The 25,395-nt window shown below is 38.6% G+C and overlaps 3 protein-coding genes across 11 annotated transcripts; 1 reads left to right on the forward strand and 2 right to left on the reverse strand.

The window, feature by feature from the left end:
- Nucleotides 1–120: 120 nt before the first annotated feature.
- On the reverse strand, nucleotides 121–10,652 carry LOC107217392. Of its 2 annotated transcripts, none has more exons than XM_046739480.1 (2): nucleotides 10,555–10,652; nucleotides 121–7,913 (listed from the first exon to the last, which is right to left on the reverse strand). In XM_046739480.1, exon 2 carries the CDS (start codon nucleotides 7,882–7,884, stop codon nucleotides 2,377–2,379), a length of 5,508 nt encoding a protein of 1,835 aa, XP_046595436.1. In that variant the 5' UTR covers nucleotides 7,885–7,913; nucleotides 10,555–10,652; the 3' UTR covers nucleotides 121–2,376. The 2 variants fall into 2 exon arrangements, with proteins under 2 accessions (XP_046595436.1, XP_015510388.2); XM_015654902.2 differs by lacking the exon at nucleotides 10,555–10,652 and adding an exon at nucleotides 9,427–10,153.
- An 808-nt stretch (nucleotides 10,653–11,460) lies between these two features.
- LOC107217383 lies at nucleotides 11,461–20,063 on the forward strand. 5 transcript variants are annotated; one of them, XM_046741990.1, is made up of 16 exons: nucleotides 11,461–11,876; nucleotides 11,974–12,036; nucleotides 12,475–12,740; nucleotides 13,462–13,672; nucleotides 13,833–14,149; nucleotides 14,328–14,537; nucleotides 14,619–14,798; nucleotides 14,966–15,080; nucleotides 15,226–15,434; nucleotides 15,617–15,986; nucleotides 16,297–16,411; nucleotides 17,566–17,665; nucleotides 18,265–18,806; nucleotides 19,181–19,370; nucleotides 19,476–19,657; nucleotides 19,770–20,063. In XM_046741990.1, exons 1-16 carry the CDS (start codon nucleotides 11,856–11,858, stop codon nucleotides 19,772–19,774), a joined length of 3,096 nt encoding a protein of 1,031 aa, XP_046597946.1. In that variant the 5' UTR covers nucleotides 11,461–11,855; the 3' UTR covers nucleotides 19,775–20,063. The 5 variants fall into 5 exon arrangements, with proteins under 5 accessions (XP_046597946.1, XP_046597947.1, XP_046597949.1 ...); XM_046741991.1 differs by having other exon boundaries at nucleotides 11,462–11,787; XM_046741993.1 differs by having other exon boundaries at nucleotides 11,463–11,602; nucleotides 11,974–12,054.
- On the reverse strand, nucleotides 16,352–25,366 carry LOC107217419 (F-box only protein 21). 4 transcript variants are annotated; one of them, XM_046741997.1, is made up of 10 exons: nucleotides 24,990–25,366; nucleotides 24,231–24,503; nucleotides 23,683–24,118; nucleotides 23,451–23,581; nucleotides 23,216–23,369; nucleotides 22,906–23,115; nucleotides 22,740–22,826; nucleotides 22,426–22,654; nucleotides 22,065–22,230; nucleotides 16,352–16,459 (listed from the first exon to the last, which is right to left on the reverse strand). In XM_046741997.1, exons 1-10 carry the CDS (start codon nucleotides 25,157–25,159, stop codon nucleotides 16,438–16,440), a joined length of 1,878 nt encoding a protein of 625 aa, XP_046597953.1. In that variant the 5' UTR covers nucleotides 25,160–25,366; the 3' UTR covers nucleotides 16,352–16,437. The 4 variants fall into 4 exon arrangements, with proteins under 4 accessions (XP_046597953.1, XP_046597951.1, XP_046597954.1 ...); XM_046741995.1 differs by lacking the exon at nucleotides 16,352–16,459 and adding an exon at nucleotides 20,077–21,692; XM_046741998.1 differs by lacking the exon at nucleotides 16,352–16,459 and adding an exon at nucleotides 20,077–20,290 and having other exon boundaries at nucleotides 24,990–25,365.
- Between the last annotated feature and the right edge of the window lie 29 nt (nucleotides 25,367–25,395).

Consider the following 25,395-nt stretch of genomic DNA (forward strand, 5'->3'; position numbering starts at 1 on the left):
TCGTTTTTACCCACGGTAAGTTACTACACAGTAACACTCTTATTGGCCAGTTCCAGAGCCAGTTATTATAGCAGCTGAAGACTTGACGTGAACTAGGAGCAGATAAGAATACGACATCAATTCGATTGCTTATAGTAGTATATTATTTTATGGTACAGGATATATCTTACAAAGATTTTGCTGTGGAAATTTTGGGCATCGAACCCACTGCGGAGATGAATATTATTTCATCGGCCAAGGATACTCCACATTGATACAATTCGACAAGACAAATATCAGTAAGTTATGTGTCATAATGCGGTTACATTTTTAAAATCTGCAACGTTCATAGATCTACTGCAGTTTCCATCCACAAGTTTTTCACTCATCGTTTGGCTCAGCACTGAGCTTTGACAACTTGTGAATTTTATTGTGTGATATCGAAATTAGAAATTTCACAGACTACTTTTATAACATGAGATCATCTACTCACTATATGTATTGTACGTGTTATAGGACCGCTGTAGAACTGTTGCACTTAATTATTTATTAAATACCGAGTTACTTGATGTACGGTTTCAACCGTCTATCGTTAATTACTTTCCAAATTTACGGAATGTTGGAAGGTCATTTATTAAAATTGATCAACTGATTGTTTCACTGTTTTGACGTCGAAATATTATTCAACTTATTATTTTTGCCTCGCTTGTCGAATTCCGGATCACCTCACTTAGAAAAATTATTAACGAAAAATTGATGCCTCATTTACTAATGTATTTGCGCTATTTCTTACATGATAAATCTAAAGTTGTCGTTCAACACGATAAGCCAAGTCGAGGTACGAGCAAAGTGTTGAATATCACTACCATTCGCAAAGTATAAATCTCGGCTCCATTAGGAGAAAAACTATACGTATGTTATATCATCCCTAGTTGGGCCAAGCTGTTGCGTATAACGATCAAAAGTAATTATTCGTACTTTCCCAGAAAAGAAACTTGAATCTGATATAAATTGTTTAAAGCGGAACAAAGCGAAGATTATTTGTCTAGAATCACTTTCGAAAATATTTTTCTTTGTGACCAATAGTCTAGAGTGAACGTAACATACACAATAATTGACCAGGAATTTACTGGCATAAATACATAGTGTAACAATAGGTGAAGTACAACACAAGTTATTGTAATGATACATAAGGATTATTATAAATAAGCTTTACTGGCTATCAAGATAATTGTATATATTGCAACTAATAATGATTAAGTGCGAATAATGAACATGAACAGTAAAATACAAAACGTTATAACAATTGTTAATCGCTGCTCGGTCGTAAGTCATGCTAAAATTGTAATTTAATCGATTGAACATTCCATTTTCTAGAATGAGACTACTTAGAATTACTTTATCACGTACAGTAATAGCTTAATCCAACAATGTATTTGCATAAGAATTTTTGCTACGCAAAACGTGGAACATATATTCATATCAGCTCAACTTTGCTTTCTTGTGTCTGCATGTTTAATCCTCATCAACGACAACAATTATTATGAGGTCATTGATCTATTTTTAATCAATGAAAATTGTACTTTAGAAATAATTCATGCAAGTATATATCTGGGGGAAGGGGGGTGTTAAACGGAAAATGTATGTAAAATAAATATTATGCTAGCTACGCGCGGCGATAGGAAAATTTTTTAGCTATGTAATAATTTTTAATGTGAGACAGAGAAAAATGCGTTGGGCAGTACAGCACCAGTTAGAAGTATTTGCACCTGAAAACGGATGAACGTAACAGGAATACAGGCCTAGACACTGCCAGCAGTGACAACAACCGCATCAGTGCTTACAAATTTTATAACTGTTTTAAAATCTTCTTCATTCCATTTTCACCTCTGTCCAGTTATCAGAACTTTCGTACAACATATGCGAGCTATTCTCTACAATTTTAGGGTTTACCTAGAGTAATCTACACTGATGGCATTAAAAGAAGTACAAACAAATTTTTACAGGAAATCCTCATTTCATCGTTATAAACTCTACGTTATATTTACAATTATATACAAACAATTGCTGGTTTGAGAAAAATATCAACACAGGTCACTATTGCGTTATTCATCATGAGACGAAAAGGAGAAAAATGTCAGCTATTATACCTGGAAGCATTTGCTACATCTTTGGGTATTGAACCAATTTCAACAGTTTGATCGACTACCTCCTGGGCTCGTATCACTTTCTAGATCTCGTGGATACATTTTTGCACGAGGGAGCCTAAGCATTCTGTCGTCAGACTGAGTCATTTCTTTTCTTTCACTTTGACAGTTCAACGTAAATGATTCAGTTTTGTTCAAGATAGATGTATGCAGTTTCAACTATTTAGTTGAATGCTCGTTGTTGGTATTATCAATCAAAGTAATCGTCATTACTGTTAACAATACCATGCTTCTTCCGACAATCTGGGCAATACCACTTTCCTTTTGGGGGCACCATTATTCCTACGCACTCAAAGTGAAACCACTCGATGCGGCAGTCATCCCCGTCACAAGCAATCATTTCCGATACTTCGTCATAAGGACACTGGCAATAGCAATATAAATTGTCAGAACGTTCCAAGACTGGAGCATTGTTCTCAGTTGTGTGAGAGTTGTGTTGCAGTAGATGATGCATCGGCGGTGGTTGTTGTTCATGATGATAATGTTGTACCTGCGACTGCTGCTGCTGCTGCAATTGATGATGCTGGTGTAGAAGTGGCTGCTGTTGTCGTTGTTCCTGCTGATGCAATTCAGTGTCAGATCCACTTGAATCGCTACTACTATCTGCCTGTGCTTCAGACTCGCTATCAGATACTGCAAACGTTGGGGATTCCACATGCTTTGTAACTGAAGCAAAAGGCAGTGACTTATCAAAGAACGCTGTCTGTAAAGGTCTCAGATTTGTAACTGGAGCTGGAGCAGGAGCAGGTGGCGGGGGTTCGACCTTTCTCCATTTCAATGCTGGTTGCTTTTCACTATCTTCATCGCTCGAGTCGCCGTAAAAACGTTTCGGAACTCGCTTTCTTTTCGATGAACGTTTGTTATCAGTTTCAGATTCGCTTCCAACTGTGTGAATAGCACTTGAGTTTCCTGTGTGAGATTCCTTTGCAGAACATACTTCTGGGCCAGGTCCCGAGAAGTTTGGAGTGGAAGATCGGCTGGGTACAACAGTTATAAAAGCTGGCGTACTTGAGACAAATCCCGGTTTTGTTTGATAAAAGGATTTCGGAATGTTCAACTTTATGGATTCAACAGTTGGGGTGCTCGTTCGCTGTTTGTCTTTGTCACTTTTCTTCCGTTTCTTTGTTTTTGCTTTCTTCTTTGGCTGTGGAGTGTTTTCACGGCTTGCAGCAATAAGTGGGGGAGCTTGTTTTACAATGTGTTCTGCCATGTTTATTGCTCCGTTGTTGAGGTGCTCTGTCACTGGTGAATCTGAAGAAGCAGGTGCAACAGCAGCAAGCAGCGTCAACTGATTACGCTTTTCAGTTAATAGCCTATTGGCAAGCTGTTGGGGGTGTTCGTCGTAAAAGTCTTCGTCAGTTTCAGTCTCGTCTGTATCAAGATCGGATTCTCTGAGTAAAGTGTCTGGAGGAGGTGCCGGATTACACATGTCGGCAGGACTGGGACCGTTTTCAATTTGCAGTGGCGCTACAATGGAATCAGGTTCAACCGAATCAGAGTTACCTCGTTTCGTCAAGTCCTTGAACTTTCTGCGATCCTTGCGATTGAGTTGTTTGCGAGGTGATCCCTCAGACGCAGAGCTATCTGACTCTGAGCTACTGGAGGAACCAGATGAAGAGCTGCCAGATGATGAGCTGCTGCAGCTACAATTAGTTCCGCATGAGCAATTGCTGGAATCGCTGTTGCTGGACGAATCACTTGATGACGTGCTACCGCTATGCTTCTTCTTGCGTGGCGTTTTAGGTTTCTTTTTACTGCTTTCATTTTCACAGCCTGCATTTTGAATCACTGCTGGTTGCATTTCTGGGCTTTTGGATGGTTTACCATTATAATCATGTTCTGTACTGTGAGTCTTACTATTTCCAGCATTTACGCCTTCTTCACCAGATGAAGGATTTATTTTTTCCATTTCAGATGCAACCACACAATAGTCGTGATCAGACAATACGATCTTTCTCAAAATTTCTATTTCTTCATCACTATTTTTTTTCTCCGTACTAGATGACTCTTTCATTTCAAGACTAGCCGTATATGACTTAAAATTATCCCAAATCCCGTCAATTATTTGAACCTCTTCTTTTTTCTCGTCTTCGATCAGATCAATTTCAACTGAAGTCTTTGTAAATTCACTCGGCGTAAGGTGAACAGGTTCCACAAATTTATCATCCATACTTTTGGATTCTTGTTTGAGTATATCTTGAGCAGGAGTTCCTTGGTTTGATCCCTTGGAAGGTTGACCTTTCTCATCTTGGCTGTCCGAGTCACTATCTGAGGATAAATTCAACGGTGGCAAATCGTAAACATCGACTACTTTCTTAATGCTTTCTTTGCTCTCTTTAGCAACGTCTACTATCTCTGCCACACTGTCATTACTTGTTACTTTATCTTTCCCAGACCTTTCCTCATCATTGAGCAGCCGACGATGAGTCTCATCAGGAACATCTACACGGATATCAACTTGTTCTTTGTGATTCTTTTTGTGCTTGAGCATCAACTTCTTTGATATGAATTGTGCAGTACAATTCTCACAGCTATAAGGTGAATCATTGGAATGTAATCGCTTGTGCACCTTCAAAGCTACTGCTCGAGAAAAACTTGAGTTGCATTCTTCACAGACAAAGGCAGTTGGTGGGATACAAAAATGATAAACGTGTGGCCATTTCTTCTGCAAACACTTTTTGCACACAACACTCTCTGTGCCATGTTTCCAAAAGAGGTGCTTAGTGATATCTGGTTTATTCCTATAAGCAATTCCACATCTGTAGCATAAATGATGGAGTTTGTGTTTCCAGACATGGTTGGATAGTCTCTGTTGGTTTCCCGTAGATTCCAAACAAACATCGCACGCGTGATGTCGCTTCCGAAGGTGAACCATCAGCCGGAACGCAGAAGGCAAATTATTAGTGGTGCAGAGACAGCAGCGATACTTGACGTTTATATTGGGCGAGTAAACTCCTGGACATATGTGGCACAACAATTCACTATAGCTGTAAAATGTGGACTTGCACATAATACATATTAATATGGTCTTTTGGTGCATTTTTCTGTTATGTAGATACAATTCTTTGTGTACCGACGAATGAAAGCGACAGTGAAAGCATTCGTATGATCTACCGTTGGATACGTTGTATGTGCCTGCTGTAGAATTATAGCTATCTAAATTGAAGAAATAAGCTTCAATACTTTGCAGGGCCTTCTTTATCCTTGATATAAACTGTTCTCTGTGGATTATAATAGCAGGATGTTGGGGAAGGAATCTATGTTCAGCTAGCATGTGGAGTCCCAACTGCCGTCCATTCACAGCTATTTGGCGAGCGTGGTTGCAATAGATGCAAGTCGGACTTGCCGCTTCTATACAGTGCTTAAGAAGTGTTTCAATTTCCATGCTCTCCATAGTACCCTCAACATTGAGATCTATACTTGGAACTTCTTGGCCAGCTAAAAGAATCCCATCCAATTCAAAGTCAGTCTTGTCCTGATTCCCATCTTGCGACTTCTCACCTCCAGAATTATTCTCATCATTTGTGTCTTTGGCTAGTTTCTCAGTTTCATCTAAGGGGCAATCCACGACAGCTAGCTTCTCACTGTCAGTGTCACTTTCCTCTGCATCTAATTGATAACCGCCGGTACTGTCTCTTTCTATTTCTGATAAATTCGGTGTCTTTTCTTCGGATGTAGTACCTTCGCCATTATTATTCTCTTCCGACTCTCGATTTATGTTGTAGTTCTCTCTGCTGTTAACCATGGTATTTGCATTGGATACTGAGAACTTCGAAACTCTGTTCGTACAGATTTTAATTACTAGACTTCTATCTGTCGCAGCAACTGCATTGAACGACACGGATGTTTGAGGTTCTCCAAACTCGTCAACCTCTTCTTTTTCAGTAGACTCATTAGGCTCTTCTTCTTCGAGAGGCACCTCAGATTCTTCCTTCTCCACATCTTCTTTGGGTGGGGTTCCCTTCAAAATATCATCCAAAGTTTGTACTTCATGTTGAGGACTAAATAAAGAATGTGACACTGAACTTTTAACAGGACTGTCAGGCCTTTGAATCTGAGGTGAGGTCTCATCATTCTGAGTAGTAACTGGCATCCCACTACTATTCGGTTCCTCGTTGGCTGACTCATTACAGACGGAACCTACCGAGTTGAGTCGTTCGTCTAGTTCCGGATTCAGGCTCAATGACACTAAATCCTGTACTTGAACCAACTCTGTGCTTTTTATGGGCTCTTCCAACTCCTGTTTGCTATCCTGATCTGATACTTGACTGGAATCCCCGTGAAATCGTGACACTTCCATAATGGTTTCTGTCACACTATCGTAACTCTCCGTGCTGGCATCTCGTGGTGATTTCTTACTGCAAGCTTCGTCGTCTGGCTTCTCACTTTTACGTGCTGAATCGTCAACACCTGTCATTTCGATGCATCTTGAAACCTCCATAATCGTTTCAGCCACTGTATCTCTGGCAGTGCCAATGAGAAACTCTGTATCAGAGCTCTCGCTTGTGCCGCAATAAGATTCGCTGCCGTCGTCATTTCCAGGAATAAGCTGTGCTTTTTCCTCTGTCTTTTCAGTCTCAAATAGTTTTTGAACCGAGGAATCCAATATTTTTGACGAATTGCTTGGCTTTAGCCTGTTATTTCGTATTATTCGTTTACACGTACCCTTTCCATTCCCAACTGCTGATTGCATTTGCGCTTTCATAGACAAGGTGCTACTTACCGGTAGCGGAGTCGTATCCGCAGTTACTGGTCGGGCTTCTGAAACCAAAGCGCAAGAAGAAGCATGCGAGTCAGTTTGCCGACAAACCGAGCATGTCTTAGCAGTAGGTTGTCTCTGTGGCACAGAACAAAAGTGATTATAAAAGTCATCAGTCTCGGAAAACACTTTCTCACAATTGCAGCAAATTAGGTAGCAGGAACCTTTGAAAGCATTATAGAAATCTTCGACAGATTGAAACTCTGTCTCCGGTACACTATGCTTGCTTGACAAGTGATACGAGAGTCTCTCGGCTTGACCAAACATTCCAAGGCAAAACAGACATATGTGTCGCTTGTGAACCTCTCGCATGTGCAGGAAAAGATTCCAGTTCTCAAAGTACGTGCCACAAGCAGAGCACAGATATACTTTGCGCGTAATCCTAAAGTTTGTAGCTATTGGCATTGAGGTAGATTCGGGACTTCCCAAAACTCCCTGCATCGGAGACATTGATGTGGTACAGTTTCGCTGGTGCTGTTTCAACATCGACATGGTACAGAAAGTCGCTCCTGACTGACACTTCAAACACTTGTATTTTGCCGCAGGTTGAAGCCCCAGGTACTGGGCGTACTCAGTGATTTTTCCTCTCTTAGTATCCAACTTCTTCTCTTTGACTCCTCTTGAATTGAAGGCTTTTGTTTGAAATTGTATTTCTACGGATTCTTTCCGCAATACAGAGGGTTGATTTTCTTGCGTCTGGGCAAGAATGCGCTTTTTGAAACCTTTGTATGCTATTCTGGAAGACGAACCAAGGCTCTTGCTAGCGTTATCCTCAGACTCTGAGGAATATAAATTTTCTAACGAACTCGTATTGATTTGGTCTGAACATGAATAAATTGTTTCGTTGTTTGATTCTTCATAGTCAGTCTCCTTGCATTCATCGTTGACTGCAGCAGCTGCGGTATCCATAACTTTGCTCTCCCCGTCTCCATCTTCCATAATAACGTTGACTGCGATCGCAGGGTCACCTGGAATTAAGATTTATAATGAGATTGATAACTCAAAGCAGTGTTTGCTAATTTACCGCGCCAACATTTTTTCATATGAAGTGTTTAACAATACATATTCACAGTAGCCTAGGGGTATGAAACTGAACATTAACTTTCAAGTCTGCTTTTTGGATTGGATTGGATTGGAATTTATTTTTACTCTCTTCAGCTGCCTTATATAATATGACAGTTGCTTGTCAAATAGTTTTGAGCAATAAGACAAAAATACCAATTGACACTATAAGAAAGTCTTTCAGAAAACTAAGCCTGCCAGTTTTTTCTTAGTGGCGCGCATCTTGTATGATAGATAAGTATCCTGTAATTATAATACTTTGATTTTCAGGGACATTCAGTTAATAAAAATATTTGGTGTATTACTACGCGATTGAATTATATAGCAAGGCTTCGGATAGCATAGTTTCTACAAAAATATTGTAGTGTAACAATATCGAAGCATTGTGTGTATATAATGCTTACAGCTCATTGACTTGCCTAGCTATATGTTGTATAATAATAAAATTTGTATGTCAAGACGAATCAAAAGACCAGTTTTTCTATGGTAAATTCCAATACCTGATCAACCACCCTGTCTATTATCACAGGCAATAAAGAAACAAGTTAACGGACTCGTTTACAGTAGCTGAACACTCAAACGATACTGTTGAATATAATTTTGTCCAAGCTAGGCATTATGCACAAGTACTTTGTCATCGGTTATAGGTTATCGGGGCTTTAGACTAAAGCTATACCAGCTGCCAAACACGAGGCATAGATAGAACGTAATCATGTTAACTAGCTGAAAACCAAATTATTAATGTTTATCTTTGCTTATAAAGAACTGTTTGATTTCGTAAGAATGTATTTTTGTGTAATTCCGTGTTAGCATTAAAAAATTTCTGCAAATCAAGCTAGATATCTTCAAAAGACAAAAGGATAAACTCATGCCAAAGCGTGTAGCTATAGGTATTAAACAATATATGAACAGCATGATGTAGAATATCGAATGAAGAATTTTTATAGAAGTCTAAGCTTCTCATGAGATTTGTCACGATTTTAATCACTAGACTTGGCTGCATTAGCAACATTGGCTTCTTTGGTTAACTGTGACTGTGAAACTGAACTTTGTTGATAAACTATCTCTGAAAGCGACTACGAAATCAGATTGAATACTTGGACATACTAGCGATATGAATAAAAATGAATAAAAATGGGTAAATATTAAAGTACACCAGTGTGAAAATTTCTACTAGCTCGACAAATCTTGAATCTCAACAAAATTAAATGTCAGGCAAATCTTGTCAATGATACCAAGAGAATTGTCGAAGAAAGATGCCTAGTCAGTGAAGGAGTTTCAACAAATTTGAAGGAGTAGGTTGCATGCATGGAGATAAATTGGATAACATCATTAAGCGAAAAGGAGGACGATAATATCATTGCGCCTCCTGATCGGCCTGAAGGAAGCTGAGCATAATATGAAACCGTGATGCCATACCTTAGTGGGTGATTCCTATCTGATCGCCGTATTCTCGTATACGAAATATTATATCGAAATACTCTTCCCGCAAATGCGTCCAGGGTAAGCCGATAAACGACGATCGGTCACGCGCAAATTAATAGCTTCGTAGCGCTTGAATTATTCCACCGCGCCGAAAAGGTTAGTAAAATGGCGTCAATATCAATGAACGCGGCTCCGTCCGCGCTTCCAACACATCTCCAGTGATGCCACCTTTTGTCATGTTCCCTCCGTCGTCGCTAGCTGACACGGCCCAAGGAATTAAGGTTTTGGGAAAACTCAGGGGAACAATTAGATATTTCGAAAATGTCTCTTTGTTTAACAAACATCAAAACACCTCGAAACTGCACACTACATCCCGTATGAGCCAAACGATTCTTGACGGACTTGGGGAGGTCGGTCCAGTCAGTGCCCGCGTGAAGAATTTTAACGACCAGCGAATCGCGGTGCGTAACTATACATGTAGCTATTGTATGCACTAAGAGGCTGGTAGCGTTGCACTTGACGATGCCTGCTACGACGTGCTGCTACTATCCCGAGTTTGTAGTGGGTCGAACGCTCGAAGACGTCTGCTGGGATTTTAAACTCGGGCTGACTTGAGGCTCGGTATGACTGGCGGTAGACCGAGCGACCGACCGACCGACCGACCACGACGACCGACCGACCGCGGTCTTGTTACGGCTACTCTTAGTTTCCGTACTACTGCTAACCTGAGCTTTAGGGCAAAAACTCAGCATATAGGAGGTGGCCCTCGGACCTTTTTCTTCCTAACCCTAACCAATAAGCCCAAGAGCACCCCTCCCCTCCGTCTCCTTGCCCATAGGCGTCGTGTCGTTATGCGTGTAACGATGGACGCTATGCATACTACCCATGATATCCCTATGCGTAAGTATGTCGCGGTACACACGTTATACAGCTTACAGAGCTCTACAGAGTAGATCTCGCGAACCTCACTGTACAATTTTGTCATCTGTACAGCTATTAAGGTATATTATACTCTATGTTTAAACTGTATTGTACATGTACACATATAACTGTGAGACGGCAGTCATTGCATTATCATTTATCATACACGCATTCTTACGCAGGTCTAAACACACATCATACCGCGCTTGCATTTTCCTAGGATTTTGCTTCTGCCATGCGTTGAAAACCGGGGAAACCGTATTCACTGCACTCCGAGCGCAGCCAATAAAAAACACTAACGCTCGGTGCACTGTGGGGTAAATTTAGAACCTAAGAACTCATAAACTAACATGCGTGCGTTCCGAAATTACTTGGCAGAGCTGAAAACTCCCTAGGACAGAGGCAGAGCTAACCGCGAACTTGGCAGCGTAAAAGAGATGAAAGATTGTTGCCAGCACTGGAGCTAGTATTGGTTGGAATGCACCCAATTCACTTATTTATTTAAAAATATGTTGCACTCTCTGCAAATATTCTAGCCTTCAGCCAATGAAGAGGCTAGAAAATTAAGGAACTGTACTAGCATGCACTTTTGCTGTAAATCGAATTCGCCATTTATTAATGAAATCGGTTGACATGAGAAATCCCCCAGTTCATTTCAAATCTTGTACACGATGCCGCGCATATCAATCACAGTACACGACGTAATGTCCTATTCCATTGCTGTTTTATGTTATATTATTATGACTGGTATTAAGAAGTTGACAGTTCCTTGATTGATTAAAATACCCCTATCTGTCAGCGCTTTCGGCCGTCAGTGTGAACGAAAAAGACAGCCTCCAAAATTTAACCACTACCGTTTTCAGACCTGTATGCGAGACCGTGATTAATACACTGATCTGTACATATAACTACTATAGAAATAGAGGATTCCCATGGGCCAAAATATAAAATAACATTAATATTCGATAAGTTAGTCAGCGAAAACTTTAACTTTAGTGCATGCATTACACGCGACTCTAAATGCGGACGCAGTACGCAATCCACAGTGACGCAAACGCACTGAGACGAAACTTATGGAATAATAACGTTTCACGGGATCTCTATAGTATATTATATCAGTGGATTAACATCATGTAGTAATACGCGATCTGCGCGATGGAGTGCGAAATTTAGATAAACCTGTAAACCTACCGTACGATTGGTTAATAACTGCCATGGTCCGTATGAAATCTGCCTGGTACAAAACATGGTATGTTAAAGAGCGATGAAGTGTAATCTGTGGATTTCATGAATTGGATACCCAGAGCATTTTTGTGAATTTTACTAGTAATACTTCAAACGACAACAACACATTTTGATAAATTGAACAGTGATTGATAGGAATTCTTCGTATTACCAACGAGCAATACTTTTTCCAAACATGGCATAAATAGGGTAAATCCAGAGTTGGGAATTGAATATACCAATTTGGTTGAAATGTCAATTTACATCATTCACGAGAGATGGTGATGACATTTAGTGTAGTATGTTAATTTAAATCCACTTATTTCCCGTTTATCATCTCAAGGGAAAGGAAGAAGAAGAAATCCACTTATTCTCGTTCTATTCACAAATTTTAAGGTTAAAATGGCAAGCAGAGACTCTTCTGCTGTTATGAAAAGCGCCGATGACCACAGCGTCGAGGTTTGTATGTGAAAATAGGTAAAGATTTTACATCAGTTGGTTTGTCCATTAGTCATTGACAATTTTCTGTTCAATTGTTAACAAAACATAATCATGACAAATGATTGGCAGAATAAAAACTTTTTCATAGTCATTAATCATCGCATCAGTTTTACAGTATAGACCTTTTCAAAGTGATCAAAATTGCTTCACAATTTTTGGGGTTCAACCCTGTTTTTAGGCATCAAAATGGAACAGCTTTGTTTGCAGCTGCCAAGCTCAGTAAGCTTGTGAAGCATTCCTAGAGAAAGAAAATACTAAGCTATGCTAAACCCTCAGTCTTAATCTTTACCCTGACAACAGTATCAAGAATCATAGACTGCCTTGAAAATGAAAAGATTTGCCATTATTTTCTATGTCATATTTCTTGCAAGTATTTACAAATGAATCTGATTCCAGACACTGGCAGAAGTTTTTCGATGTTTCATTTGTATGGAAAAGCTGAGGGACGCTCATCTTTGTCCACACTGCAGCAAATTGTGCTGCTACGTCTGCATCAGGCGTTGGTTGACAGAGCAGCGTTCCCAGTGCCCCCATTGTCGTGCGTCTCTCCATCTCCATGAACTTGTTAATTGTCGTTGGGTAGAAGAAGTGACTCAACAGCTTGACACGCTTCAAGCTGTCGGCATATCCAATTCACGTCACGAAGACTCATCAAGGGATAGGTATAGATTCCGAACCCTAATTTGCTTCTAATTCTACATCTGTTTTCAGTTTTACAATATTTGCTAACCGATCACACAGCCAATCAGCCTTATCTTTTTTGAAACAATGTACTGGAGTAACAATCGTCAGATTCACTTCGTTAGAGAAGATAATCTGAGATGGCAATGACACCTGTTCTTCTTTTTTTCTCTTTTCATCCTGCGCCGTTTTGTACTGCATACCTATATTTTGAGTATTTTCATACTGTAAAAAGTTTACATGTGCATCAATTAGTCCTATGAATTTGTAACTCTAATTTAATTTTGTTACGAATCTGTACATTCAGCCATTCTATTTGTCTGTACATTACTCTCTTGCGTATTTATAAGAGGATCATTGTTTATCGATCAAGGGTTATTTTCATTAATGCTGATGAATGCCTTCACTATAACTCATAGTAAAAGTTGGAGAGTGAGAAAAAGAAGTGTAATAGAGATTTTTATTGTGTTGTAATGTCCTTTGACTTTGTTATTATCTTTGCGATATGCACGACAAATCAATACCTATTCAAAATTGTTTATTTCTTGAGCATCTATGTAACATTAGGTACGATTGATCTCGATTCGCCCTATTTTGATAAGCTTCAAGGTACTGATATCTCGAGGTTAAATTTGTATATAATTATGAGACTCTCGCCAATTCAGAACAGCTGTCTTTATTAAACAAATGATTACTTGACAGGTGCACAACGCATCATGAAAAATTATCAGTCTATTGTTGGACCTGCCGTCGCTGTATCTGCCATCAGTGTGCTCTGTGGGGGGGTACTCATTCTGGACATACATTTAAACCCTTGGAGGAAGTTTATGAGCAGCATGTTACTCAAATTAAGGACGAAGTTGGACAGCTAAAACGACGGCTTATGGAACTCATAAGTCTTGTACAAGAAGTGGTAAGTTTATACGGATATGAATGGATAAGCTACCTCCGCCATGTGCCGAAGTCTAGCGCAGCAAAATGCGCAGTTGTGTACTTTATGGTAAAAAACTTCACAATGCCTCTATTTTAGGCAGTTTGGGTGCTTGAATAACTTTTACATTTCTTCAATACAGGAAAGGAATGTCGAGTCTGTGAGAGCAGCAAAAGATGAGCGAGTGCGCGAGATAAGGAATGCTGTTGAGTTAATGATTGCTCGTCTCGATTCTCAATTAAAGGCCAAACTTTTGACTTTGATGGGTCAGAAGAATTCTCTCACTCAAGAAACTGAACAACTCGAAGCTCTGCTGCAAGAAGTTGAACACCAGCTTCATTCGTGTACCCGTTCAGAACTTATTGTAAAAAGTGCAGAGCTCTCCCGAATGATACATCAAGTCCGAAAAAAACCAATGGCTAGTTTCGTCACTGCACCTGTACCTGCCGATTTTCACAGGTACACAGATTTTCGGCTGCTTGACAGTGCACAGAGTAGATACATCTATTCAAAATAAATCTGCGCTTCTATCGTATTCAGCATTGTAATTATAATGACATTACACCTATCTGGACTATTGCCATGTATCAAGTCTAGTGTTGCCTTAATTTTAATGCAATTATGTTTTGCGCTTCAGTGAAATAGTGCCGGGGTATGATAGCGCGACATTTGCAATGCAACAGTTTACTCAATTGCAACTGAAGGCAGATCCGGTCTACTCGGCACCGCTGCATGTCAATGGACTTTGCTGGCGGTTAAAAGTTTATCCGGATGGAAATGGAGTAGTCAGAGGGAATTACCTTTCCGTCTTTTTAGAGCTCAGCGCTGGATTGCCGGAAACGTCAAAGTAAGGCACTTTCACTTTATATTATAGACTAACTCAGGTGGACTATACGTTAACGAATTTACACTTTCACTCCAATCGTAGGTATGAGTATAGAGTTGAAATGATACATCAGGGCTCCAGGGATACTAGTAAAAATATAGTACGAGAGTTTGCCTCTGACTTCGAAATTGGAGAATGTTGGGGCTATAATAGATTCTTTAGACTGGACTTACTTGCGACTGAGGGATATTTGAACACAGAATTGGACACGCTGATATTGAGGTGCGTTTCTTGTTTTCCTCCTATATGAACATTGTGACAACATTTTTGAAAGTCAAACATAACGAGAACAAACATTTTACTCAAAATTTGATTGAATTGAATTCACCTTACCTAACAGCAGAAAATTTGAAGCCGTAGAATGTTTCTAATCCTTGAATGTTACTCAGATTCCAAGTGAGACCACCAACATTTTTTCAACGCTGTAGAGATCAGCAGTGGTACATCAGTCAATTAGTCACAGTTCAGAATCAGTATGCGACGCAAATAAATGAGCTGAAAGAGGTAATAAGAGCTTTCAATATTCCAATCACACGGTTCAGAAACATATTCTATTTATGTGGAACAGAAACTTCCAGCTAATCACCAACAGATTAATTATTTCCAATCAATATTTTATTCGTAACATAATCAATTTATTTTTGTTTAGCGATTAGCTATAGAAATATCACGGAATGCCGTGACGGCTACAAGAGCAAGTAGCGGAGCTACTATATGTGATCCATCAGCTGAATCCATTGGAACATCCTCCACCCAGCAGCAGCAAGTCCCGGGCGCAGGAGACCCTCTTCTCAGTCCCAACTGCGTCCAATTGCGTATTTTTGATCCCTTCTCACCGGTTAACATTACTTCCACCAGGTTTCTAGCTTTCTCGTTTTTCCTTTTTAAATCTTCTTTCTTTCATTCCTCTGTTTGCCTCTCACAGCTTGTAACTCTGATAAAAAAAAATCGCACACAAAGATGCTGCCTTCTAGAATCAGGTATCTTATAAAGAAGGTGCCAACTTCAATACTCTATCACTGTTGATATCCTTTTTTCAGGTCAATACAGAATATAGTGCCTAATGGAAGTCTAACTGGCACAGGGAGTGAAAGCAGAATCCTTCCTAGCAGCACGGCACAGCTATTGCCAATGCGTGAGCTGAGAGACGTAAAAAATATTCGACTTCTTGGTTCAGTTTCCACATTGTCTTCACCTTCTTCGAAAACAAGCATGAAACAGCAAAGAGCTGGTAGTATAAACGCGGCAACAAGGTCTCCAAGGAACGGAGGATCTTGTCAAACTGATGGACCAGCAGGAGATTGTCAGGCCTTGGTGAGCCATTCACCAGTTCCATCCCGCTCCTCTCCTACCATGCTCAATCAGCAGCCTTCCACACTTTCGTCCAGCAGCAGTAGCAGTGATAGCGGCGTAAGGATAATTTATAACGTTTCTCCAAAAAATTACAGTCAATCAGGCTATCACGTTCGTAATATTCGGGTACTTTATTCAATAAACGTATGGAACAATCGCAGTTGTGTTTGGCGTAAATTTACGAATTCAATAGCTACCCACTAAGTATTCAACACGCAGAATGAACTTTTACTTAAATTGCAAGTGTGCCCAACATAGTAATCCTGTGTTTTAAATTGAACTGGATGTAGATTTTTATTTTACAAGTCATTTTGGGTTCATTGTCAGTATTATGCTTTACTTACGGTGCTTGAATCGTTTGTTACAGGAACTCAGCGAACACGACATATATTTGGATGACTGTGACCACCATGATACTAATCTGGGAATCTTGGACGACAATTCTAATGATGAAAATGACGTTGATGACGAAACTATGTCCGGTAAGAGAATGTAGAACTCAATGTACCTAGAAAACTCTCTCGCAGCATCTATACACAAAAAAATGTATTTCATCTCCAGGGTAGATATATTTAAAATATTCACGTATGTATGTACATACATTTGTGTAATATCGGCAAATGTATAATTGTATGCATTTATCTAAGCAGACAAATGGGAAAATTTCACATCTCACGGTCGTACTGTAATCTATGGATTAATGACCTAGGTGATAGCTCCAACGGGGGATCTTCAGTTGAGGATAGGCAGCTTGTGCGCAACTGGCGCGATAGTGACCCTGAGTTAGATAAAGATGCTGAAAATGAGAAGCCCGCTAACGAAAAACAGGAAGGGGAACGTGTCAAGGAAGATCTCGCTTCCAACCATCCTACACTCTTTCCTAAGAATATTTAGAGGGATTGACTTGAAAATTTCTGGCGACTTCGTTGCTCAATTATTCAGATTCTATGATTATGTAAACCAAAGCAAGAGATACCGAAATTTACTGTATTTCGCATCTAACTCTGAAAACTTTCTGTCGGAGTTTCCAATATTACCCATATTTATGTGCATTAATCAACTAGTTGAAATTAAATGGTCAGAGTTGGCAAACTCTGTGTATCTACCTGTAGGCGACCAATCGGCCTTTTAACCTACTTCGCTTTTTGACAGCAATTTTGGAGTGTCTACTTACATATAATTTTAAACTGAATAGCAATACCTGGTTTGAATGAAATTTTGTAACGAACCCAATATTCAAAAGTGAGTCCACTAAGAAATTTCGGGTAGATTTGTCATATATAGTACACGATACACCATGTTTTCCGAGCTCCCCCCCACCCCCCACTAAACGTAGTTTTAAGAGTAATCTTTTATTCCCTAGGGTTTAAAAGTACTACTTCACTCTTTGTTTAGACGCACCGAAAAGCGAGGAAAACGTGGGAGTGTGGTGTAGCAAAAATTAAATTCAGGAATTCCGTGATCGATATTTACTTGCAAATGATTCTGTTTTATTATCCCTTGGTATGCTTTTGAAATAGGTTTACCCAAGTACTGACGTGTGTTTTATGCAATACGCATTATTGCCTAGGCATACTTGCGCACATGAGTCACACTAAATTCAATGAATTGAAAAGGTTTAGTGTTTTGGTTTAAGGAGAAAATGATGTTGAGGCTGCGGAGTCATTGGTTGGATGGTTACCCAGAAAACGAGTCGACCCGCAAGAGGCTCGTGAAAATTTCAGAGATGCTACCAGGTATACCTGTAATTTGGGAGAATAGACCTTTCTCAATCATAACCCTTTGTGGTCACCAGAGGTCTAAACGATCCCATATGCAGCTTTAAGTTAAAACTACTATAAGTTGTTGGCGAAGGTGATTAGCCTACCGTCTAGCGCTACTTTATTTCACTCCGAAATGAATCCTCCAGATAGTAGAATAAATACCAGTTTTGGAATGCTCGCTATGGAGCTATTTTTCTCCTCAAATTATCATATCTCAAGAGTATCACCCTAAAATGTTATGAAAAAAAAAAGTTAAAATTGCAAGAGTTATGATTTTTTAAGTAAAAAATGGCATTTTTTACGCATTGACTCCTTGTTGATTTTTTTTCGCTATTTTTAAATTCGATTAATATACAATACCGTCAATTTCACATTCTAGAATGTTCAAACTAATATCCTGAATTTTTATGAGTCATTCGAAACGATACGGTCAACGCAGCAGATGTTCAAACACGGCTGGGGTCATTGTGTCCCCGTGTGACCAGCATGTTACAGTTAGAACATGTGACCATGGAGGGTTAATGGTTATAGGAATATACATAATAATACGTAATTACATTTTGATTAACAAGGTTACGAAGAGGTGATGGCTTGGAGGATGAAATAATGCTTCTTCACTTGTTTGAAATGCAAGATCGGAAGTCTGCCTGGAGCGACCCGTCTTTGTGGTCCTCATCATTGGTTCTAAACCATCATCCGGATGAAAATTGTGACTCTAAAAATGTTCCGGCAACATTGCAACACACTGGATCAGTATCAATGCGTCAAGGCACAATGACTCCCTCTCACACTGCAGCCAATTGCACACACAAGCATTCTGAGTTGGACGACTTGCACACTGGCCCAAATTTCCCGGGTCCGCATAAGTCTCATTCGATTGCACATTTATGTCAATCTCAACTGCCATCCGATCAAAGGCCTGAAGTACATCAAGCTGATAATACTTTTCATCAAGATAGTATCAAAGCTATCGCTTCAGGAATTCAGACAACTAGGTCCGAACCTACAACGTGCTCAAACTCAGTAGATCGCGAAAAAGACGTGGCAAAGGCATCAGGAAGTCAAAGTATGGATACCAACGTGCCTACAACATCTGACCTGATGGTACCAGATTGTAAGTTTGCTAACAAAGCTGTTGTCAAGCTTTTTTCTCATGTAATATAAGTCAATTATTCCAGTATCAGTTAAAATTTATGCTACTTTTAACATTGACTAAAGACTTCTGAAGATGATCAATCTAATGGGGTTTTGTGTGTCTTATGGTTTGTACATTGAACGGCTTCCTCTGACAAAGGAGATACATATATTCTCATGGCGCTAGATCCACTCAAATTCACGTACCCGTAGAGTGCCTGTTACAAAAATATGCACAGGATTAGCAGTCTCTAAATTCTTCACTTTAATGATGCTTTATAATACAACTAACTGTATTTTGGAATTATTTACAAGCCATCGAGAGGTTGTCATTGCTTTCTCTTTCTGTCGCAGTGGCTCTTGGCAGCAATAAAATTATGTCAAGACACATTTCGTCTCTGCAACAATCATTGCCGTTATCTATTGGTAAAACTGCTGGTGATCAAGACAGGACGAAAATATCAGAGTTCGAAAAATTGTTGGAAACAATTCAATTATCACCTTGTTTGCAAGAAGATACGGCCGCCTGCCTTGTCAAACTGAGGTACTTACGATACTAATTCTCATCAGCAGATTTCAAATGTTTCAAAATAAGTGATTACTCATTTATTGTTCGTTCTCTCCGCAAAACCAATTACTCTATTTGTAGGCAAAATTTAGCTGGTGAATGTAAGAACAGTAACTGTTCAAGTAATTCTGTACCATCTCCACTTTCCCTGGGCTATGAGGGACCATCAACATCTTCGCTGGGTAGTAATTTACTTCCCGACCCTATTTCAAACTGCAATAATTATAGCTGGTCTCCACCATTGTATCAACCGCATAAACATGGTGAGTCCAACTGACTGAATGGAAATATATCTGATACTTGTTTCTCAACCATTTTATACTCACTTTGTAAACACGGAAAAAAGGATATTAACAATCTGCAATTTGATTTCAGGTTAGAAGAAAATTACAGAATCGTTATGTGCTAATTACAGTACATTAAATATAACTTCTACAAGCAATTAATTTTCCTACTATTCAATTTAATTATAAATTCATAGACTTTACAATGTATTGCAATAGAGTTGATGGCAAGAAGAGATGTTTTGAAGTATGTTCGAAATTTGTGTAATAGGTCATTAGAAACACTGATATCGTCAATTTCAGAATAATTTAAGTGTTCCTCGCGCTGTGCATATTGTACACTTTTTGTGGATGTTTAAGGACGAATAAATAGAGAAGAAAATAATTGCAAATTGATGTTAGATTTCATAAATACTGCAAAAATTATTTATTTACAAATGAATAAAATATGGTTTGAATAAAGCATTACAAATGAAACATTTTAATATTTTTCTGCCCTATTGTTTGTAATCAACGATGAACACGATCGTTGCAATTAGCAATTAAAATTTAATTCCAAGTAAACTAGCCAATTGAAGGTGACCAATACGAATGAAACATCAATTTCTGGATCTAGGAAGAGAAAAGTATATTACAATACATAATACCACTGATGACATGAATATTTTACAACAGTTTTTATCATTTGTTTGCGTTGTCAATTACCATATTTTTTCTTATACACGTAAAACTGGGTTGTTCCTTGAGTATACATTCTAAAAATTGTACTTTGTTAAAGTTTATAGGCAAGATTATAATGTTTGACATCTGTGGTTTTAAAACAATGTTTCTTGATCAATACCTAATGTGTAAGTTTGTCCTCTCACAGGCATAGTATAGTGTTTTCGCGTTATAATAACTTGTTAATAATCAAAACCGTTTACCTTTCGTGGCAATGAGTGTAAATATACCCAGTGGAAAATCCATTTCAAAAATATCGGATTCTATTAAAGCTAGTGAAATTTTTTATTTATTTTTTTTTCAATTAAAGATCAAACAATTCTGCATGAAATGATTGTGTTACGAAAGTAATTAAGTTGAACTAAACAAATAAAAATGAACGTTGAAGGGCTTCGATCCTTACAGTCTGCTCCAAGAGTACAAGATTTTTTGGGGGAAATTTCACCCTCATTGCTTGTCAGAAGTTAATCTCTTTGTAAGGTCAACACTTTTACTGATTATTTGACTTTTGTTCATTATCATTGTTCGTATATTTTGTAGTCTTAATCTTTAATATATTTTTGACTGTGATGTATTGTCCCTATTTATATGAAACGAAATGATTGACAATCAAATCAACAAATAGTCTCATAGCGTTGATCAAAACGTGAAAGAATCTAATGCTAAATAATAATGACGTGCATGATTAACAATAACCATACTACTTGCATCTAACTAAACAAATTGAGTAAAAAACAATTGCCATATGACGCAATACAAGTGTTTTTATAGGCGCTAGTGCACGCCTAACTTCGGATGCTACATCATCTATATTTATTAGTAAACCAAATATTGTATCAGTACATTAGTCGCATTTATTTTTATACTTTTGTAAAATACTTGCAGAATGCTTAATCTAGTTTTGTTTGGATTTTTAACTCAAGTTATTCTGAGCTTTCAGGCAATCAGTCTTGAATGAAACTTCAACACTATTGAGAATAATTATGCTTTCATCCAATGGGCAAAGTGACTCTTTGGTGGCTGTGTACTTGTGCTTGAGTGCCACTGCCCTGGACTCAGTCATTTCGAATCGACAATCCTGGTTCAGAGTATGAGTATATGATGTGAATATTGTATTTACAGTATGAAATAAAGTTCACGTCCGTAAAACTCTGGGATTGGACTCCAAAACTGGAACATCCAGGATAAACTGCTCGCTAAATAAATAAACCAACGAATGCCTATTGATTGTTCCGGAGGTTTGACAAGGAATTTTCAATTTGGTGTAACCATCTTGAGTTGCATTTCTTGGGCTCTGTTATTAAAATAGCGCACACAGTCAAATTTTTCAGCCACTAGTACGCTTGTAACATGTTATTTATTTATTTAACTTCCCTACGTTAACCTATGAATGGGAATAACTCGTACAACTAACAGTTGTTTCTATTGTAATAGAACGTATAGTCAGATTGGAAAATGGTCAGATAGTGTACATATATATTAGTACATTCTCTACAGTGTGATTCTTCCCAGTTTATCTGCAAATATAAATGAGATATGCATTTTTTGTAGGGGAAAAGAAAAAGTGCACAGATTACCGGGTGATCCTGGCGATTTGATGTAGTTAATACGAGGATAAGATTTGGTGAAGTTACAAACAATTAGACAGTAGTCACGTAGTACTTACTGAATATAATTAGCTTCCACTATGCGAACTCGTATTTCTTCGTCCTCTGGATACTCCCTTGCTTTTTCCTCGTTTGGTACATAATGGGTTTCATTAAATCTACAGAAATACCTTCCAATCTCGTAATGATTTACCCACTTCGGTGGGCAGGCAAGCATCAAATTCTCTGAATCATAAAAACAAGATTCAAATATTGTTACTTGTTTATTGACTTGAGACACCAATGCGAAGTCTCGCTGATGCGAAGTTTGGGTAATATGTATAATATCGTTGAAAGCATTCGTCAGCGAATTTTTCATTGATACGAACACTATAACCATCAAATGGAAGAAAGCATAACATTCTTTGCAAAGCGTTTTACCTTGGGCAGCATAACGTGACGACCCATCCTCAGCAAATACATTATAGAAGGGCTGATTTGATCCACCGCAAAGTTCGTCTACGCCCATCTCGGTCATCCATTCCGTCGTAGCTGCGCAATGTGGATCCCATCCAGTTATTACACACAAGTAATCATAAGTTCGGTGTTTCATGATCAGTCCAATGGCATACAATACTTCCGGTCTTCTCTTTTTTGGTAATATGTGTTCCTACAATAAAATTGAAATAGATTCATAAATCAACAAACCGATTATTATATTTTTCATGTGAGAATCATTGGCAATTGTTTCTCACCTCAGGAACATCCTTCATGTGCCGTTCATAGTCGTGGAGCATTTGTAAAATATGATTAGCCTGTCCTCTTGACCCAATCTCGAGATCCTTCAACATGTTAAGTATGAAACTAGCTGAACAAGTTCGATTATAAACACATTTCAACACTACCATAATATTTAGTTACCCGTTGTATCGTGTTAAGCGTGTTGACTAAACCTGCTAGATCCATCTGATGGAGCATGTAAAAGCGAGCAAGATGTAATATGGTACTTGTATCGTATGGCTGTACAAGATGTAAAAGCTCTAAGGCTGAACGGAGACGAGCTGCTCTGTTATTGAGTTGAGTGCGTTGCCGTCCAGCTACTTCCAAGTTATTTGCCATACGTCCGATAACCTGGACATGTGCGTCAGGTAAAAGTGAATTACTCTTTTGATTTTCGATACTGCTACTAATCTGATAACTCTATTACATGCAATTAGAACACTTGTATTACCTCTATGGCAGTGGCGGCATTGTGAATGTTATACCGTTGAATGGGACATCGTGACGTACCGCTAATTTTAGGACAACTGTTTTTGGTCAGTAGTTGCCCGTCATAAAATACATCTATGTAAAAACTTTCATCTTCTTCCGATTCTGGGAGGGTACTGAAAAAGAAAGAAGTTGGGATTATAATCATTGGGGACTGGTACGAACGATCGAAAAAAGAGTAACAGATATTTTCTTACTACTTCTCCTTCCAACGTAACAAAAAGTGCGCAGGAAAACTGACTGGCTCACACCGAACTCCAAGCCTTCGTGCTATACTTTCAAACACTATTGCCAATGTAATGGGAATACCATGTTTTTTTTCAAGTACCTGGAAATTTTTTAACAATTCACTTCCAATCGTTTACAAGAACCAAAAAAAAAAACGGCTTGTATCAATGAGAAATCAGAAGATTATTTTTTTAAATTCACCCTGTTAATAAAAGAATTCTCTGACGAATAGAACATCTCGCTATTTCCGTGGAAACAAAGCCGCTTGAACATGACTTCACAAAGTGCGGTGATAACTTGTCTCGAATTTACACCGCTCCATTGATTGTCATCAATGTTGGCCAATTTCCATAATTCGAATTGTTCTTTGGAGGTTGAAAAAATTGGATGCGAAGGATTCTGCTCCCTCAGATGTTCTTTGACTTGTTCAGCGATCCTATCCAATGTCGCAGATATGGACGAGTAAGAAATTCGCAACTCTGGCTGACTCCATTGAGCAACTAAAACGGCACCTCGTTCTAAAATCTGGTCTTTTGCTGGAAGATTAATATATGCCTGCCACTCTTCTCTCAAGCAATTCTGTCGAAGGTATCTTATGACTTTGTAAGCATAGTACTTGTGGGTCAGGTTGCTTCTTCTGAAACAGATGATTTGAGATGCTAGTATGTTAATTGTGTCAACAATAATTATGCTATAGAGTAAACTGAATTTCTTTGTAAAGTTAAAAAAGCATCAATGGCAAAACCTACTTTGTTGGACAATTGATAAGGGTAATAAGCTCGTCAATTAGGAAATGGCATGCCAGTAAATATTCTTCGTTTTTCAAATTCGTTGGCGCATCGAATTCAATCAAATCGGAATTAGAAAGCTCTTGTTTTCTATAATACTTGGCAGACATGAGAGACAGTTGATGCTGCAATCTCTTTCTGTACATTACAGATTTCTTTATCTCGTCCAACCAATTCGACACTCGTGGTTTGGTCCTCTCGGTTGTTTCGTAAATTTCTTTTAGATCTGGCCACCTGATAAATGAGAAAATTTTATTTTCAATTGAATCGAATAGACCTTTCAAGATTATGTGATTTTCAACAATGATTAAAGGGCTAATACTTGACTCTAGAATTTTTTTGATCTTACAATTTTTGGATCAATAGTTATAGCGTCAAGGAAATGCGAGCTTATCCCAAATATGAGTAAATCTAAAGATTATACCCTGTATGAGAGTTTGTCTCTCTGTAAATAAAGGGTAATAAGTATAAACAGAAGGATGTAACATGGTAGCAATAGATTGGCGACTACAGTAATTTATTTATACCATGCTCGAGGTGTAAAAGAAAAAAATATTGAATATTGTAGGACATATTGAATATAAGCTGATCACATAATTCACTACTATGTTTGAATTTGTTAAAACTGAAAATCTATTTGTTTTGCAGGTGTTTGGTATTTAAATTGGACGGTATATATAATATTTTGAAATGTCGGCGTGTTTGTTGAGACTGAAATACCTTTGGAAAAATTTCGCTCTCCAGAGTTTGTTGCTCCCTGTAATTATTATATACAAGTGTCTGCAAGTCAAGGCGAGGTTTATGATGTCAGTCATCTTGACATTTTCACGCTCCAGCATGTACTCGATTACCTCATGCGGCAATGAAGTTATCAACGCTTCGGAGACCATTATGAAAGTTTTTACGTGAAACACTCTCGGTTAGCTATCTGCAGTAAGGCATGCGAAACTAAATACGGTTTGCGACGTAAGTAAAATCACAATCATTACAAGTCATACAACTACACCGATTATCCAGTTTCGTACAGGCAACTCGCAGCACCGTGAAACACTGAGCGCTGTTCGTCACTCATGCAGGGTCACGCAGATTACGGAATACGTATAGACGGTATAGACTAAGGTACATT

This window comes from Neodiprion lecontei, chromosome 5 (genome assembly GCF_021901455.1).
Source record: "Neodiprion lecontei isolate iyNeoLeco1 chromosome 5, iyNeoLeco1.1, whole genome shotgun sequence".
In the NCBI taxonomy this organism is placed as follows: domain Eukaryota; kingdom Metazoa; phylum Arthropoda; class Insecta; order Hymenoptera; family Diprionidae; genus Neodiprion; species Neodiprion lecontei.

Bases quoted from the DNA above. Each gene is read 5' to 3' on its own strand.
- LOC107217419 (XM_046741995.1), bottom strand. From the start codon at position 25,159: ATGGTCTCCGAAGCGTTGATAACTTCATTGCCGCATGAGGTAATCGAG. The intron at 22,655-22,739 runs GTGAGAAACAAT...ATTTTATTGTAG, and splicing joins ACATGAAGGATGTTCCTGAG to GAACACATATTACCAAAAAA. The intron at 21,693-22,064 runs GTAAGTACTACG...TTTTAATAACAG, and splicing joins GTGGAAGCTAATTATATTCA to AGCCCAAGAAATGCAACTCA.
- LOC107217392 (XM_046739480.1), bottom strand. From the start codon at position 7,884: ATGGAAGATGGAGACGGGGAGAGCAAAGTTATGGATACCGCAGCTGCT.
- LOC107217383 (XM_046741990.1), top strand. From the start codon at position 11,856: ATGGTGATGACATTTAGTGTA. The intron at 15,435-15,616 runs GTTTCTAGCTTT...TCCTTTTTTCAG, and splicing joins GTTAACATTACTTCCACCAG to GTCAATACAGAATATAGTGC. The intron at 15,987-16,296 runs GTAAGGATAATT...CGTTTGTTACAG, and splicing joins GCAGTAGCAGTGATAGCGGC to GAACTCAGCGAACACGACAT.